Source organism: Petromyzon marinus, chromosome 10 (genome assembly GCF_048934315.1).
Source record: "Petromyzon marinus isolate PM22_M1 ecotype Great Lakes invasive population chromosome 10, UKy_Petmar_22M1.pri1.0, whole genome shotgun sequence".
NCBI lineage: Eukaryota > Metazoa > Chordata > Hyperoartia > Petromyzontiformes > Petromyzontidae > Petromyzon > Petromyzon marinus.
The window spans coordinates 3,311,128-3,330,624 of record NC_133676.1 but is presented as its reverse complement, the minus strand read 5'-3'; the positions used below and the strand labels follow the sequence as shown (position 1 = coordinate 3,330,624).

The window sequence follows — 19,497 nt, the reverse complement described above, 5'->3', positions numbered from 1 at the left end:
TCCTATGACTGGGCTAGTCTCTTCACAAGACAACCACTGTTGACTTGCCCACAAAGTAGTACTCGTTTTTCTCGACCCCAGAGGGATTATGGGGCCCGGTTTCAACCCCTGACCAGGATTTGAACTCGACAGCCTTTCACAATTGCGAGCCACTCGCTCTGTCGCTGAGCACGCGAACGTTGGTTGTGGCGAAGAGGCACGCCGTACCTGTTCCACCATGGTGTCTGTAACGTCCACGCTGGTCTTGCCGGGGTAGGGGACCACCATGTCAAAGATGTTATTCCACTGCTGGGACCACATGTTGCCTTAAGAGGTAGGAAGTAAGGACACAGTGCAGGAGAATACAAGCTCCACATTCACATCTATAATCTAGCAATTATGTTGAACTTCTTTCGCACCGTACATAGCGACTTATTAGTGCAAGCACGTTTACAAGGTACAGTGAAACCTTGGATTGCGGGCATAATTCGTGCCGGAAACGTGCTCGTAATCCAAAGCACTCGCATATCAAAGCGAATTTCCCCATAAGAAATAATGGAAACTCAGATGATTTGTTCCACAACCCAAAAATACTGTATTCATATAAAAATGATTAATACAAAATATATTTTAATTTTTTTATTATGTAAATGTAATATAAAGTAATCAAATTTATTAATTACATTTAATCGTGTGCATGGGGAGTGGTAGTGTAGCGGTTAGCGCGCTGCGCTACGAAGCTGGCGACCCGGGTTCAATTCCTGCTCACGGCCAACGTCAGTGACGATTATCTGAACCGTTCCTGGGCCTCCCCTAGGTCGACTCAGCCTCAAATGAGTATCTGGTGCTATGTGTAAACATCGCTACTAGGGATACAAAGGCGGCCGGGCGTGGTGCTGGCCATCCACCTCTTAGAGTACCGTGCCATCCTTCACAGGTGCTTGCTAACAGCACTTGCCCCAACAGTCTGTTAAGGCTATATGGGGGATCTTTATCTTTGTGGTGAGTGTGCACGGCCTTGAGTATATCTGTGCGTACGTGTGGGCAGTGGCTGGGCAGCAGCAGGCTAGACCATGAGCTATGAACCCAGTGACCTCACTCCAATTCCTGGCTAAGGCTAACATCAGTGGCGAGCGACATCCCAACTGAACTTGTGTCTCCCCCCACCTTAAATGAGTTACCTGCTGCAGTTCGTAAACATCAGATTAAGGTGGCCGGGCGTGGTGTCGGGCGTGCCAAAGGGTGGTCGCCAGCACCGCTTGCCAACGGCAGCCTATGCAGGGCTAGATGGGAGACCTTTGTGCTTGTGTGCGAGAGTGCCGGGTCGCGAGCTCACCGAGCAGGTGAGCGGGGATGGGCCCCTTGAGGTTGACGAACTTCTCCCCGTAGTGCTGGTGCAGCTTGCGCCGCACGTACGCGTGCAGGTTGAGGTAGAGCGGCTTCAGCTCCTCGTAGATGCGCTCCAGGTCATCGCGGAAGGTGGCCGACTCGTACCATGAGCGCCAGTATTCCCCCGTGTCCGCAAAGTCTGCCCGGGTTGGTGGTGGTGGTGGTGGAGGAGGTCGATGCCGCCAACCCGTGATGGATATTCATTGTCATTTATATGCATACCTTAACCCCCCTCCCTCTGGCCTTCACACCTGATTGGCACACAAGTGACGACATCGCATTTATCTCCTCTATTTGAGACCAATTACTGGTTCATTTTTTTTCCCCGAGCCGCATCCCCGTGATTCCACCGTGCTCACGAACAGCGACGACGAAAGGCTGAGAGAGTGACTGGGCCGGAGAAGTTGGCCCATGCTTAAGAGCCATGAGCAACTTCGTACGAGCGCTATGAGAGATCGTAGAGCTATCAGGGAACTCGTTATACCCCCAGTTAAACCTGGAACCTTGGCAAAGCGAAGAATGCTTCACACGATGTTTACGTGCCAATGCAAGGGGGGCAACAACCCAAAGGAGAAAGCAATGGACTACAGTAAGTGATGATCATAAATCCTCCACACGCATTGTTAACCTTTATGGATGCCTCGAAGCCTCAGCAAGAGCGTCATTTGGCCCTCAATAACGCCTGCAAGTTATTGTGAAAACTGTTAAACTGAGCAAGTTACAGCCTCGTGTCCTGTGAATTACCCTCTCGATTTCGTCTTGCAAATAAACTCATTTTGACGGTTGTGACCTCTTGTAATTAATGAATACGAACAACGATGTTGTTTTAAGAGTCATTTCTTTCTGTTAGTTTCGGTCCTGCTTATGTGTTGCAGGTGGGTTTGTACAACATACATTGCTGTGCTGTACTGCCACGTGTCCCAGTTGATGTAACAAAGCGAATGGGTGCTGGACTATGCATGAAACGGAGTCAGACAAATATCGCCATGAAGTGATAACAGTCGGGGCTCAGTTTCAGCTGTGTCAGCGTAGCGGTCGGTTCTGTGGAAAATAGTTCCCCACCCGACACACCACATCCACCATATCTTTCACAGTGGCTGTAACCAGGAGTCGCACGCCATCTTCTAACTTATTCCACTCTACCAGCAGACAGCAGAGGATTCCGTGACCAATAATAGCGTAGTGTGTGACCTTTCAAAGCAAAAGCCACCCCGGTCTTAAATTCGCCTACCCCAGTTCTTGGCAATAATACGGCACCAGAGCTGCGGGTTTGCCTGTTGTAAAGGGGAGGAGGGGAGACTCTTGGCACGACAGTGAATCCAGGTGGCGGTGTTTTTGGCTGCTTCCCAAACGCCATCGCGTGCAGAAGCTTCTGCCTCTAGCCCAGTGGTGCTGCTTGGCAGAGGCCCCAAAGGAAAAAAGCGTAGGTCTCCCACGTGGCTCAAGGCGCCCCGCATTCATAGAACATATGTAAAGGTGTGCTCAAATATTAGCTCAAACGTAGATGCTCATAAAATAAATAAAAAAAACTGCTCGTGATTCTAATAACACTCTGAAACTAACTTTAATCGATGTCTACTTTATTGAGGATGATATTGGCACGTAAAATAAAGATTGATCACTAAATTATTTCACTTACCTGTCATTCTTAGGTCACTTACTTTGCCCATCCTATAATATATTAAGTTATGAGTGACGCTCCCAAACAATATTTCTGCGTAGCACCACCCCCCGTCCCCCAATGAGTCAAAGATTCCCCCGCCCCTCTCCCCCAAATGCCCCGCGGTGGCAAGATGTCAACTCTCTCGCCTGGTACGCAGGAGGTCGTGGGTTTGATCCCGACCCTGACGCCTGTATATTTGTAGTTCGCATATTCTCCCCGTTGTCGGGTGGATTTTTCGCCGGATCCTCCAGGTTTCCCCTCCACGTTCAGAATCAACGTCACGCGTTTATAGAGTAGTTTGGCTGCTCTTTATTCCCACACGATTATGAGCCACACTTCGTTGGACTATCATTTGTGATCGCCAGGTCGCTTCTGAAAAAGAGCTACACATCTCAGTCGGCCTTGCCTGGTCAAATAAATAAATAGTTTACATTTTTTTTGTTTAGTGCCGGGGAAAGGCTGGAGCCACCGCAGATGTGGGGGGTGGGGAGGGGCGGGGGGGGGGCATGCGTAGGTCGCGCGCCGTACCGTCGAGCTGCGAGGCGGCGTTGCTGAGCTCGACGAAGCGAGCGTACTTGCTGTGGAGTGGCCGGCCCACCACGTTGTGCCAGCCCTCCCAGTAGTAGAGCAGTTTCTTGTAGCTCCGTGACGTCGCCAGGATGTCCGTGATGGCTGCACACCAACCGGCCGCGGCACAATGCAACAGCGGCCGCGGGTCATGGGGTGATGTGGATGGGTTGAGGGCGGCTGGGTGGCACCGTTCATTTGAGTGACGCGGAAATTCTGTCTTAACTTCGTAACATCTTTTTTGTTGCATTCGTAAAGGTCCTATTCGATTTCGCTCGGGGGTGTGCTCGAAGAAGCGTGCGCGTGTTCCATGCACGAGGGCAGCAGTTCCTGGCTCTGGGTTACAGGCTGCGGCATGGATAGTTCGCGGGAGAAAAGTGTGCGGGGAATGTCGGCGCCATCGGTGACACAACGCGAAGCAAATGCGTTACTAACGCCCGCCGCTGGCTTGAGGCCTGCACATGCGATGTGTGTACGCATGTGTGTATATTTAAATCCCTTCGCACCTGTGCATTGTGACCTTAGTGACCTGTAACCTGTACCAGTTGCATGCCCTGCCCCGGTAGAGAGTGACAGAGGGGCGCTCTACCTGCTGCTAACTGGTGGACAACCCTTGCACGGCAAGCGTTGTTATATCACGAACACCCACTGTCGAAACTACAGCGCGGTTGAGAAAACGATGACTCTTCAATCAACCAAGGAAAGCTGAATAAAAATTACAGCTGCCTTTGCAATGGCAACGTTGACTATGGTGAGACTGCCTAGAACAGGGCCTTGATGTGCCGGCGGCCGTAGGTAATTAACCCACACGGTGAAGGTGCCCAGTGCTAAACATTAATAACAGCCGTATGTTAATACATTGTGCATGTATACTGCATAGGATCAAGTTTAACTGCCTTCTGCTGCCCATAGAGGAGCGGAAGCGTCTGCTGGGCACTGGTCAGCCATCCAAGCACGTCCAGGCTCAACTCAGCTGAGCTTCGGGGACCCTGAAAAGTTTTGGTGCATTGTGGGCGATTTGGTCATAATGCTATTAGAGTACTGCATTTATTTTGAGGAAATGCTTTACATTTAATGTGAGTTTTATTTTGAGAGATGAATAGAGATTGCATTATTCCAGTCCTCCAGTGATTCTGTACGTCACTTCAATGTGCACATCTAAGTAACATTTACTTTCTCGCCCCAGGCTCCCATAACATAGTCGTATTACATTATATTTTTTCCGAATATGAGGCTTGATTGGCACTGCAGCTCCCTTTTTGGAATAATGAGTCATCTTGTTGGCACTTTTATCGGCTCATTATGCAAGAGTAAGTCTTCCCAAACATTGAATTTGGCACACAGTAGTAATAATTATTGTAACCATCATTTTCTGACTTCCACCCCCACCCCCATACTGCCATGTGTCGTTGACAGCATTGTGCGAGTGTGAGTATAGTGGGGAGCGGTAGTGTAGCAGTTAGCGCTACGCTGCGCTACGAACCCGGCGACCCGGGTTCGATTCCCGCTCACGGCCAACACCAGTGACGATTATCTGAACCGGTCCTGGGCCTCCCCTAGGTCGACTCAGCCTCAAATGAGGACCTGGTGAGATGTTTAAACATCGCCACTAGGGAAACAAAAGCGGCCGAGCGTGGTGCCGGCCTTCATAGGTGCGTCTCGCTCTGTTGTTAAGACTATACGGGGCATCTTTATACGTCTTGCTGTTACCGCCGCAGGCCGTGGAGCCAGTACCGAGTGGTAAGGCATGGGGATCTGACTAAGGCAGGCGTTGAATGACCTTGTCAGTTATCTTATTGTTGAAAGCATAGCAGAAACGTATGCTAATGTATGTGTGCGCGTGGCAATGTAACCTTTGATTTTCTGTTAACAGCACCAGTGATGTTGGGAAATGCCGCTCTTACTTGGATCCAAGGGTGCGCAGTCTGTCCCGCTTGTCTGCCCGGGTTTGCACACTTTGCCCGTGCTGTAGATCGCGTCCATATCAGATAGCAGTCGATTGTACTGTGAGCCACAACGCGCAACGATAACGCGCACACGTAGGCACGAATGTGCCGCAGTAGACCTTGTAATCGTATCACCACCGCCGCCACGAGCCGTAAACAATACGCGCCTCTGTGCTACTCGTACACCAGGGCAAACCGTGGGTTGAACGGCCGACTCGCGCTCAATGTAAAGTCCAGCAATCTGCACGCAATATGAATTATTCGATACGAGCTCACCTATCAAATAACGTCGTCGGAAAAGTGCTGTCGATGAATTTGAAACTTTTCGATCGTTGATCGTTGCAGCTGAACTTTGGCGAATGCTTCATGGATTTTTTGTTACAGCATTATAGTTTCTGAGGTCTTACATTTTTAAAAAGGGGTAAACATAATACTATTGTTAAACATACATAAATCATTGCAAAGATTGCATTCTTCGTAAATGTAACGTGTTAATGTATGTTCTTGTTTGTACATGAACATGACACAATGAAGACATCCAGATGTCTAATGTTTATAGTTCCACCTTACGAGTCAATTTTCCTAAGGGTTTCTTGAGTCCACTCTATGTACAACACTGGACACTGGAACGCATCTCCTCCGTGCCTGTGGGAACATTACCTCTTCTCTTTCTGTGATGTCGAGGTTGGCGCTGCCCAGAATGCTGATTTGTTCAAGTAAACGTTTATTCGTTTCATTGAACCCATGGGAGATGTTACCGAAGAGATCCTTGGCCTTCTGCCCCCAAGCTTCCGTGAACTCCTGCTCCTTCAAACTTGCCGCCACCTAAAACGACACGTGTGGCACACACAGCAGAAGTCCTTCGTTCCATAATGAAATTACAAAAAACGTTAACACTCTTATTTTTGTATAATAAAGTGCAGAATTTAGGGAAGTTACAGGGAACTTCACGTTGCATGTATCACGCTGAGATTGGCACATTTCCTGGCCTATTCCTGTAAATCTGCCTACTCTGCTCACATGAACACGTCTACAGCTTACACCCTGCCTAATGTATGGCACATGAAGCGCAACTGGCGAAATACGCCATTGTAAGGCGGCTGCCATGTCAGGAACGCGCAAAATCATCTTATCGTATTTCTCATACTGTTTACACAGTGCGCCGCCCTTTTAGCAGTCACGGCGTAATTGGATAGCGGAGACTCGCCCTGAGAGGGCCCGTCACAGTGGGGGACCATGTGAGCGCTGACTCGAAAGGGACTGGGAAACGGTGCCTCGTCTTTTTTTACGGTGGGGTTTTGCTCGTAAAGCAAAATGAATGAACGCTAAAAACAACTCCCCTGAAAAAAAAACCTTTCGTGCTTAAAGCCTGTTATCTGGTCGAATCTACCGCTCAACTCACCCACCCATGGCCGACCTCACGCTGAGCGTACGGGTGGCAGGGTCAAGCCCTGTTTGGACTGGTAGAGCCCTCACAGCTGTCCCCCGTGGAATCTGGGTGCAACAGCTGGAGGAGCTGGACACCATACAGGCAACTCTGGCGAATGTTGTTCCCAAATATAGCAATATGGCCCAACTGAACAATGGTGTCTCCAACATTGGTCATTAAAACAATAAGTTATGATTCTACCTCAGAGGGAACTGGTAATTAAACGTTCTTAAGCCATTCCAAGATTGTATTAATTGATCATTTATTATAATCATTCAAATAAACACGTTTTCACATTAACTATGTAATACCCGTGTAAACGAATATTGGTTCCATCAAGAATGTGTTCTCGCTTAAACTAAACTTTATTGTAGCAGGAAAGGCCCACTGAGCTATATAACTTTTTTTCAGAAGCGACCTGGCCACAAATGATGGCTTAATAAAATGTCTTATCATGTGGAAATATATAGAAGCCACATACTCTTAACGCATGTTTCTGAATGTGGTGGGGGAAAACTATAGGACTCGGAAAAAAATCCACACGTCCATAGGGAGAACATGCAAACTCTAAATATACAGGCGTCAGGGTCAGGATCGAACCCACGACCTGCACACCAGGCGAGGTAGTTAACATCTCCCCCAGTAACGGATTAGGGTCAGGTAATGTGTTTGGGTTAGGTGCTACATTCGTAAAGACCAAACAGTTGGAATGTAAAAGTTAAACTACACTGAAAGAAAAACGAGCAACTGTTTCACAATTAAGATTTTAGTTGAGAATGCATGGATATAGGCCTTTGTTTTAAGGAAGATTCATTTGTTATGAACGTTAGCAGGAAAAAGACATCATATGGGAAATGAATATATGTACTGTATGTCCCTGGTGGAAAAAAAAAATATCCGGGGAGGGAGGGGGGTCGTGTAAATACCGAAATATGTTGGACATTAAGATGTGTTGAAATCTGGGTTTTTTTCCCCATCAAGGACATTTACATTATTGTAAATAAACCACAAGCAACGTGATCTTGTCAAAATGTCTGCGGCATAAAGCGGGCTCTTGACAATCCTCAGGGTTCTTGAATAACAAGTTCAACAGTGCCTCTCAGTTTCTCAACACGAAGCCTCCTGCTTGTGCATCAGGGTCACTGCAAAGGGCGCAGTCCAATCGTGTTATTGCCAAAAAGAGACTGAGGCACACGTTGGTGGAGGTTGCGGACGTGGAAACTTTCCCGCCGCTCTTTCGGCGTCCAAATGCCCCTTCCTGCCAAGTTTGCCCAGTCGTGGGCGACGATTACTACGCAAATTCCAATGGAGTAATTTGCGAGCATTTTCTTCTTTCAATTTCGGAAAATTTGGACCCAGGTTATCCCGGCACTTTTTACGAATTACGTCACACGATCTTTAACGTCAACCGTGAAGCAGACGGCACGTATGTTTACGGTTTGATACGCAGTTAATAACCAGGGCGGCCACTGGAATCGCACCGCGAATCTCTGCGACGAGCAGCAAACGCGATACCTGCCGGAAGGGGCCACGTCACTGCCCACAGTTTCTGAACCCAGGGGACAACACGCCAAGCAGCCAGGAACAAACAGCATTTATTAAAATTATAACAAACAAGAGTTGACACTTTTCTTGAATTCAGCAAAGGTGATAATAAGGTGGAAATAGCGACGATGGAGGGGGGAGGATCCTAAAAGTCGAGCAGTGCGCGGGAATTATCAGAAATGCGTGGTGTTTCCTAATGTGGGCTTCTCGGTGTGCACAGGCGCCGTTCGTGAAATAAAAAACAACGCACTGTGCTGTCGTTTGGAAATGTTAGTGCGGCATTGGTAACATGCACCAGAGCAGTTGAAAAGTTTCCGAAGCGCTCTTGAAAGAAAGCGATCGCACGTGTATCAGCAAACCCCCTGCAAAGATCCCCCGTATAGCCTTTAACAGACTGTTGGGGCAAGTGCTGCGAGTGAGCACCTCTGAAGGCTGGAACGGCACACAATGGGGTCGGTGGCCAGCACCACACCCGGCCACCTTTGTCTCTCAAGTGACGATGTTTTTTACGCACCGCACCAGGTATTACCCCCTACACACTCAAGAGGTACAGGCACACAACCACGCTTGGACACACGCACAGCTGCACATGCACACACTTAAACTTACAAAAACATAGCAAAGCTCCCCATTGTAGCCAGATAGCATGTTGGGGGTAAATGCTGTTAGCAAGTACCTATTAAGGCCGGAACGGTGCACAGGGAGAGTTTGTGGGATGGCCATCACTTCATAAATCCTCACACATTCGCGCACCATCACACACACTCGCACCGTTACACCGGCCGGGACCCCCCCCCCCCCCCCCCACCTCTCGGATACGCCCGTGCGCCCTCCCTCACCTGCAGGTTTTGATTCTCTTCTGTGATGTTGGTGTTGTAGTTCCAGCTAGCCAGCACGCTCTCGTACAGCACCCCCTCGGCCGTGTCGTTGTAATCGGCGAGGAATTGCTCTGCGCCCGTCTCATCCCGGGAATAGTCGCCGGGAAGGAGCCCGAAATCCAGTGCGGCGCGACTCGCGGTCGCCAGCCCCACCAGGAGCGGCAGGACCCGGGCGAGGGACATCATTGACACACAACCCCCCCCTCTCTCCAGAGTGACGAGGAAGCTAGGGATCACCGGCGTGGATACGCTTGCTTCGAGAGTGTGGAGGGGAGGGCAGCGTGTGAACCGAGTGGAGTGGCGCGTCTCGCCTTAAGGAGGCAAATAAATATATAACGGCGCGCGTGTAGAGGGGGAGACGCGCTCGGTTTGACCTTTACTCGCAGCTCCAAAGGCGCGATCTCGTGGATTATCGCCTATCTTTATGGCGCTGTCGGATCTCTGGGCGATAAAAATGTGCCTATACTGCATTGCCGGTGCTCATTTTGCTGCGTTTTACGAGTCCAGAGTGCGTGTCAAGTCGTTACAGATTTGCGCTGTTCGCTCCGTGCGAGTGTGTGCGTCGCATACGCGTGTGCACGTGTGCGCCGCACTATGATGTCACTGATGATGTACGTTGAGTCCTCGTCGTGATCAAATTGAGATGCTCGGTTTCTCAACTCTATATGTCTCGGGTTCGGGGCCCCCGCAGTGAAAAGTGCGATCTCCAACTAAATACAGTCAATCCTTCTGCACACACCCCCACCCGCACGTCCCCTCTGCTCCGAAGAAGGGTCACAGAAAGGTCAGCCTACCGATGTATACATTCATCTGTTATTGCCGTAGCGCGGCGTTGTCGATTAATTAGCTTTGGTTTGCGTAAATCTCGATAAGTCTGCGCGCTTCGCGTCTCTCGATCTGTCGCGATGTGAACGACGCACGGAACACGAGCCGAGCGCGGAGCGTTGTTGCACTCTGTGACGTCGGAGAAATGTCAACCTCTGGCTTCAGGCGTGCCTCACAAGTCATCTCCCCCCCCCCCCACACACACACTCACGACGATATTTAGCACGGCTCCGTCTATTGTTCCGACTTCGATAGGGCCTGATTGAAATCGTGCGAGTGTGGAAACACGTGCAAAGGAAACAGCACGGAACAAAGTGACGCCTAATCACCGCGAATGCGTCCGATCTCATCGGATCTCGGAAGTTAAGCAGGTTTGAGCCTGATTTATGCTCGGACGGGTTGATCACTCGGGCTTTCCGGGTGTCGCAGGCGTGGGGCTGCGAGGCGACTTGAGGATTGCAGCGCTGAGTGAAGCTGCCCGGCCCCCGTGTGCGTCTGTGTTGTTTGCTCCCTGTTCCCCATTTCCCTGCACTACACATGAAGCCAAACTCTCATTTTGAAGAATTGGCCAAACATTCCAATACAGCAGCACCCCCTTTAAAAAAAAAAAACCCAATAATCTTGGGACTGAGTAAAGCTCCCCCTCCTCGTTACAAAACGTACAATGCAAGCAAGGCGGTGAAACGACTTTTCCATTTTTGCAAAGGTTATGCAATGAATGACATTTGTGTATAAAGCGGCGATGTCGGCTGCAATATTGTTTTGAATTAAACCGCATCCTGTCTTGGTGCTCATACACAGGGGCACGCAAAGTGACCCTGTGTCTGTGCGGCACGTGTGGCCGTTGACTGCGGCGCGACCCTGCGTGACACGCGTGCCCCTCGTGCTCCACTTCATGTAGCCACGGCATCAGGGAGTTGGGTGGCACAAAGCTGCAGAAACGAGAGTCGTGATGACGCCTTTCCTGGTCTTTCAGGCTGAACTGGGGGTGGGGGGGGGGGAGCTCGATGTTCTTAGAGGGGTTAAAGCCCCCATACCGATCAGGGATGGGACAACCACCGCTTCTCTTTTGTGTACCCAGCCGGGCAACCGTCATCTTGTTTATTTTAATTTGGTGTGCGTGTGGTTACAATGTGCGCATGAACGAGTCAATAAATACACGGATTGTATTCACTTGAAGCTGATTTATATTGGTGGAACGCGACTTGGCCTTTTGTACCAGAAACGGGGTTATCGTACGATAATACAGACATAGATATATCGCTATGCGGGGGACACAATTGTAGCAAGAAAAGTAAAAATAGTCAATATTTTATGCCCCAAATAAAAATTGAACTCACTCCTAAGGGGCAGTTTACCCTTATCGGACTTTACGCGTTCTGGTGGGGTCTGGTGACGCAGGGTGAGGCACATTGATCAGTGACCACTGCCTCATTGACGTAGCGGCGTCGTGCTGTCAGCTGCCCGTGGACTTGGTTCTTTGGATGGAAATTCTTTCCCGGGAATGAACGTCTGCTGAGATTTATTTTAATATTTGTTTAAGTGTACGGGCAATATTGCCGCGCGATAATCGATTGCATTTGATCATAGTCACAACCAACTGACGATGATATCTAAATAATGTTGAGGGGATCGTGTGGCTCGGATGTCAAATTGCTGAGCTGGCACCGCTGAGATATTTGACTGCATAAAAAACCCAACACGTAACATTTGACCCTCCACCTAATTTGGTTGAATTGCGATTCCAATAATTTGTAAACGATTGGTTTGACTGCCATTCAACGGACATTAATGTCCGTGACAGAACGAGTAAGAAAGTGCTTCTGCCTACTGTGTGGACCAGGTCACTTAAAGGATCTCAGAAGTAGCTCTGTGATAAATGCTTACGCTAGCTGTTCTCTAACACAGGGGTGTCACACTGCTTTGGTCGAGATCCAAATGGATTCTTCACTGATGGCATGACACTAATAGCACAACTGGGATACAATTGTGGGAACGGACAAAACAATGAGGAAAAAACATCTCAATATGTTGTAACTAAATCTGCATGAGAGCGTACTGATGGGCATTGGCTAAGTCGCCCAATTCACACAGAGGGTGTACACAATGTGTGTGGTGTGCAGTGTTATAGCCGTATGCTGAGTTGTATAGATACAGTTCTTCGGCTGATGGAACTCATGTTGTCCAGCAGATCCAAAGGCTGATTGTCCTAAAAGTAATTTCACTCACAGGTGAAGTAGACCCTACTCTCTTTATTATTGACGAGGGAGTAAGTGACAGAAGCATGCCCGGCCGCCTTTGTCTCCCCAGTGGCAATGTTCACACACCACAGCAGTTACTCGTTTGAGGCTGAGTCGATCTAGGGGAGGCCCAGAAGCGATTGAAATAATCGTCACCGGTGTTGGCCGTGAGCGGGAATCGAACTCGGGTCGCAGGGTTCGTAGCGCGGCGCGCTACCGCTACACTACAATGCGTTACGCTTTCACATGCGCGGGTCACGTGACAGATTTGACGTCACAGCTCACTTGCCATGCAAAAAAAATATTCATTATTGAGCTCCCCCTCTCAAAAAAAACCAAAAGTGTATTTTTATAAATTTTGCGTGGTGTACAGTCTGGAAAGTACCCACATGGCAAATTTCCAGTTTGTTGCATGTCGGGAAGTACGCTAAACATTTTGAACAGACACATTCACAACTTTTCCTATTATATATGGAGATAGCCACGATCCACAGAGACAGCACCGAATAAATATTGTACAATGGAAACTCTGTTATATATTAATTTAATCATACATTTAATACACGAAGTTATATAAGATGACAACGTCGTGGGCATCCGCCGTTCATCAGAGGACACGTGCCATGGCCGACCTTACGTGACACGCAGAGTCCTCCTTCTACCACGTCGCTGCCAACCACTTGGACATCTGAGTCAAGACGCTCGTACATCGTGCTAAAACAGTGTCAGATGGTGAAAGTCTAGTGAGAGAGATCAAACACGTTAAAGAAGCATTACGACAGAATGGCTACAATAATACTCAAATTAACAGAGCACTGAATGCCAAATCACGATCGCAAAGCAACACTGCTGAAAGCGATCAGATTGTTAAAACAATTAAAATTCCATATATCTCAGGAGTAACTGACAAATTAGCCCGTGTTTTGCAAAAGCAAAACATTACAGTAAGATTTGGTACAGTACACAAAATTCAAAACCTAGTATCTTGCACTAAAGACGCATTACCTAAATGATCAACAGAAGGTGTATATTGGATTAACTGTTTATGTGGCAGATGCTATATTGGACAGACGGGACGTAACATCAGCATAAGACTAAAAGAACACCAAATAAATATTAAATTATCTCAAACACAACTGTCGGCAGTGGCAGAACATGCTTGTCAACAAGGACACTCAATTGATTTTGATAACGTTGAAGTGTTGTGTAAAACGAATTATTACTGGCAAAGACTAATTAGAGAATCCGTTGAAATTGAGGGAAATAGAAATACCTTTAATCGCTCTGACAGCTACAGGCTTAGTGCGGCTTGGAAGCGTATTATTTAGTAATACATACTACAATTCCTTATAGGGGAAACATACTAATTAACGGATTACCAACGTAGCATATAATCACAATAACACACATGACAACTAATTACTAATCTACAACTCATTACTAATCATAACCATTGACTGATTACCAATTGATTATATAATTACAATACCCCCCCTCTGCCTCAAATCACTGCACCTGAATGAGTTAAATCATGACGTCACCCTGCTGTTCTATTTAAGACCGGGAGCAAGTGAGGGCTTTACCATTCTGACGAATTGCCCGATGATGCTGGATGTAATTACCAGCGAAACGTCGTACTCATTTTAAATTATGTTGATTCACACTTCAACACACCGGTGGGCTAAAGTAGTGAACTATTTGTCCTTTGTAAACGTGACACATTTTTTACTGTTTGGCCGTGTCAGGTGGTGGAGGGTTACGACACATTTATAAATAACGCGATCTAGCCCAAAAACCTTTATTATGAATCTGAGTCGTCCATGAGTATTCAGCATTCCCTCTCAGGTTACAGTAACGTCGGACGTGACTTGGAGGATTATCTGGGAGGGTAATCGTGGGGGGGGGGGGGGGGGAGACTGTTCATACTGTCGCGTGTATGTAAGATCACTGTTCATGTGCTTCTTTAAGCGGCGTGCAATTGTGTTCTGTCAGAATGACGTGGTAATTGCAAGCAACGTTCCAGTGCTCGTCGCACGCGTTGGTCTAATTCTTAAGCAATAATTTGGACTATACTTAATATTTTATTGTCTTAGCACTGTGTGCCAGTTGGGGGGGGTGGGGAGGAGCGAATAAATGAACGAAATATATAATAAACACGCTTGGCTTCACGCGTTTAAGGAATAACGTTTCTTGTCGCATCAGATAAATGGGTTCGCTGTGGGAATTCTTCCATCACAGCCAAAAGATGGGAGAATGCTTACGAACAGGAGAGATTAGAAGTCAGCCATGCAATATATGATATTTTTTTTCTCTTCTTATATAAAGGCCAGGCCGGGTAGGCGCGTCCGTGTTGCTGAATTGTGCCGTGTTTAGCTTTGTTCGGGGAGGGAGCGTGAAGGGAGGCAACATCGCCGGGCTGTCCGTGAGCCCTGCACGGTCACGGTGTGCACGAGGTGTGACAGCACCCTTCTGGGATGTCAGCCACCCCTGGCCACACACTACATACGACCACATTTTCTTTTGCAGTTTCATCAGATTAATCTCGGCAACAGTGCATGTCCCCGACAATCCAGGCACGGTGCATCTCGTTGACTTAAAGGAAATGATTGCAGAGGATCCGATGGGCTATGGTGTAGACAGTGAGCCGTGCAGTGGCACAACACTGATGTGATAGACATTCGAGCATGCCACGACGATTTGGATTTCGTAAAAAGCCAACTTTCATGATTCTGAAAGTGTTGTTTTTTTATATATACAGGATATATTATTTAATTTTCTCCAACCATTTAAGCAATTACACATTTACATTGAAGAGATTTACACGAATATGAGTAGCAATATTTGAACATTCGCTTTGTCTCCCAAATGCCAGACAAAGTTCCATAGTCTCATAGACTTCTGCAGGTACTGTACTCATTTTAGGATGAGTCGACCTAGGTGAGACCCCGTGCAGGTTCAGTTGAAATTACGTGCATGGCATTGTAGCAGTGCACAACACACTGACACCACTCCACACGCATGCACGCCAGACTTCAAGACACAAGTACTATATAGATGCATATGCATAGACACCGGCATACAGACACTGACATAGCGACAAGAATTGACGTGGAGAGAACAGATACATACGGATAGTAAAATGAAGACAATGCAGACACACACTGACACAGATGCCCCCCGTAACAGACTGCTGTGGCAAGTGCTGTTCGCGAGCACCAATGAAGGCCTGAACAGCACACGAGGGGGTGGATGGCCAACACAACGCCCGGCCGCCTTTGTCTCGCTCGTGTCGATGTTTATACCGCTACTCATTTGAGTCCGATTTGACCCAGGGGAGGCCCAGGACCGGTTTAGATAACCATCAGTGATGTTGGCTGAGAGCGGGGATAGAACTCGGGCCGATGGTTTCGTAGCGGGGAATGCTACCCGCTAATCTGCTGGCATTCGCCACTAAGTGGCGGTGACGTCGCCGGTGCAAGGCCATGTGCACGTTAAGGCCACGTGAAGTGCCGAACGCCCGCCGGCAGGAGGTCACGGGGCAGGCCCAGGTGCCATGGGTCGACTGACTGAGATGACTGGCCGATGCACAACCTGTGCCCCCTACTGTGCCAGCTTGCTGTGCTTTAGCCACCCAGCACTCTGCTCGTTGTTTTGAGCGTCGCTCCTTTGCCCTCCGTTGTTGCTGGAGGGCGACTGCCTCCAACTGCCCAGTAGCAGCGTCCTCCACGAGCCTCTTTTACAGAGGCCGATCTTGACACTGCTGGTACCAGTCGTCGGCAAGTCGACTCAGCTCCACGTCCTCCTGTACCACATCACTCCATCTCTTCTCTAGCCCGTGCCGCGCCCGTTTAGCCCCCTCGATCTGGCCGAACAAAAGCTGCTTGGGCATGCGGTGGCTGGGCATGCGGGCTACATGACCCAGCCAACGCAGCCTTGCCTGCCGGGGGAGCTCACTGATGGGAATGTGTCCAGATCTTTCAAGGATTTGTGAGCTCCTCACCAAATTCAGCCTGCTGGTTAAACCCAGGATGGATCGTAGGCAGGCCAGCCTGAATGTTTCTAACCGGCGCAGATGTTCCATTAGGGGGGTCCACGTTTCACAAGCAAAGAGAAGGGAGGGCATGACTTTGGCCGAGAAGACCTGAAGCTTCGTGCGGAACGACAGACCGGGTAGCTTCCACACAGCATTGCGCAGCCAATGAGACCTGTGCTGTCAAACCGGAGCTGATCATAAGCACACTGCCACTCCCCACACACATTAATACACAAGTCACTGACAGAGGCACGTATTGACACACACACAGGCAGTGTAGACACGAGGCGCCTGGCCTCTCTCTCGCCGCCCCGTGGCCACGCTAGGCACTGCCTCTCTCCCGTACGTTCGCGCCACTTAATGATCACCGCCGCTGTAATTACCTCCTTTAATCACCCTCTCATCATCACTCTCTCATCATCACTCTCTCATCATCACTCTCTCATCATCACCCCCCTCGTCATTACCCCGAGAGAGCCTCACCGGGGCCCCCAGCGCGGTGCTCATCGCTCCTGCGCCTGCCTTGCAAGGTTAGTGAAGCCTCCTCCTCCCTCTTCATCCTCCTGCTATGCTCATTCTCCCCGGGCTCCATGATTGTGGATGATTCAACGCTGACGAGCGCTCGCATCGTGTCAGCTCCTGCTGTTGCCACTGCTACTACAGCAGCTGGTTCGTGTGTAGCAGCAGCAGCAACAGCAGCAGCAGCTGTAGGTGATGGGAGCGTGGCTGGGGCCGTTGTGTTGGCATCTGTCTTCGGCATCTGTGCCTGGTTCTTTGTATGCATGTACCTTCATCAACCGGGCCCTTCGTCTGGCTGAATGGATCGAAGTATTGTATTGACGGTTTGTTGAATGACGGAGACCCAGGAGACAGGACTGTGGAATGAACTCAAGGGTGGGATTCGCACAGGACAGCGGTCACTTCCGACAGGTGTCGGTAGAGGGACGATGTTCACGGCCGGTGACGAGGTGGACCTGTTGTGATGCTGCTCTCGGTGCCGGTGACGTCTGTGACCCGGTAAAATTGTCTATCGATTTTAGTCATGGAACTCGCTTTAGCCACTGCTGCTGGATGGGTTAAAAGCTCTACGGTGGTGTTGTGTGAGAGTCCAATAAGCATGGAGGACCATCAGCATGCTACTTATCAATAATTGATCATCAGCGAGCAGCCATGGTAAATCCACTGCTGAATTAAGGCCTCCCAAATCAACCACCATCTCTTACGATCCCGGCAATATTACAACATATTTGAGACACTTTTATTTTTAACGTCTCCTGGGTTTTTTAGGAAATTTTATAAATTAATACAGTGCTGTGATGATACCTGCGCCGATGGAGGTGATGTTGTCTGTCCGAAGAGCGCCCACCATTTCTCTATTCTGTGGTAATATCTGATGAGAATCCAGCGGGCAACTGTTTCACTCACGCGTACCTCACTGAAATCGTGCACGTTTCACGTGAAATGTATCTATTTCTTTGGTCCAGAGCATTTAATGGACTGTGTACAGTTGTTCACGGCTTTTTCTCATGTATAGGACCATCTGTTTGATTTCTAGACAATTTGTAAGACGTGGAAATATGATTTTGTTTAAGCAGCAACGAAGACTAGATCTCGGAGCTCGCTGTTTTGGTTGACTGTTCTGAAATTAGAAACGCATTATGAATGCAGCTGTGAGGAATGTGAGGCCAATATTATATTAAATGTTTGTGCTTTACTAATATGTGGGAGATCTTAACTGTGATATGAAGATGATCATTAAATATATGAATAATCAGCATGTTTTTACGACTGTATACACTGTCCACATCAAATTACAAGGTTGTGTTAATGCAATGTATGAAAAAAAATAAAACGTGCCATTTAAATTACACGTTTTGAAATCAATCCTATAGATCCCAAGTCTAAATATATTTTTTTCAAATAAGAATCGCTCGTTATATGTATGAATTTGAGCACACCAAAACAATGTGAATGATTCATAATAGAGGTTTTCGGGTTAGATCGTGTAAATATATAAATGTGTCGATAAACCCGCCACCACCTGACACAGCCAACTAGTAAGGGTTGTTACGTAAACAGAACGTGGCCAATTCGTCACTAGTACAGCACTAACCGGTGTGTTGGAGAGCCAAGCCACAACATTTACAAACTGAGTACGACGTTTCGCCAGTAATTACAACAAGCTTCATCAGGCGACAGCCAGATTTGTGGAGAAGTCGAACTGTTTCGTTCCTTATATAGCGGCGTAGATGTGTTGACCACCCTTCTGCGCTCTTGCACAATGATGGGGGAGGGGGGGCGGGTTGACTGAGTCTGCGTACATTATGCATGTGCATTATGCGAGCCCTTTGAACTTGTCCTTCCTGTCTATTGTGTGTATTAAAATAGCTGTATCAACGGTAATCCCTATTGAAGTACGCTTCCCTTTGTAGGCATGCATTTAAATAATGTATTATATTTGATGATTCGCTTCCACGCAGCACTAAGACGTTAGCTACCCGAACGGTTAAAGTTATTTTTATTTCTTTCAATTTCGATAGATTCCATAATTAGTCTTGGCTAGTAGTAGCTAGTTTTGCACAGAAATGCAACATCATCAAAATCAATTGAGTGTCCTTGTTGGCACGCGTGTTCTGCTACTGCTGACAGTTGCATTTGGGATAATTTAATATTTCTCTGGTGTTCTTTTAGTCTCGTGCTGATCATTCCTCCTGTTTGTCCAACATAACATTCACCACACGTGCAGTTAATCCTGTACACACCTTCTGTTGATAGCTTCGGTATTACATATTTTGTCCCAGATATTCTTGCTGTTGATCAGTGCCGATCGACTGTCGTTATGCCCCTTGAGGACTATGATTATAAAATCAAAGATTTACTCGATGAAGGTACCTACCTGGAAATTGAACGAGACCCAACCAGCACATTGGAACGTAAAACACAACGACAATCATTGCCAAGTCATTCATTTCCAAGGAAGAGCAATATCTGATCAAACCAAGG

General features: G+C 48.1%; 1 protein-coding gene across 1 annotated transcript in view; it reads right to left on the bottom strand.

The window, feature by feature from the left end:
• The window catches only part of LOC116941101 (angiotensin-converting enzyme), a 33,498-nt gene extending 23,143 nt beyond the window's left edge, over window positions 1-10,355 (bottom strand). The window contains exons 1-6 of the mRNA XM_032951728.2: window positions 9,358-10,355; window positions 6,205-6,369; window positions 5,503-5,602; window positions 3,560-3,703; window positions 1,316-1,507; window positions 208-305 (exon numbers count right to left, since the gene is read on the bottom strand). Of these exons, the coding sequence (XP_032807619.2) occupies window positions 208-305; window positions 1,316-1,507; window positions 3,560-3,703; window positions 5,503-5,602; window positions 6,205-6,369; window positions 9,358-9,582 (924 nt within the window). The 5' untranslated portion in view covers window positions 9,583-10,355. The remainder of the gene's footprint in view (window positions 1-207; window positions 306-1,315; window positions 1,508-3,559; window positions 3,704-5,502; window positions 5,603-6,204; window positions 6,370-9,357) is intronic.
• Window positions 10,356-19,497: the final 9,142 nt, after the last annotated feature.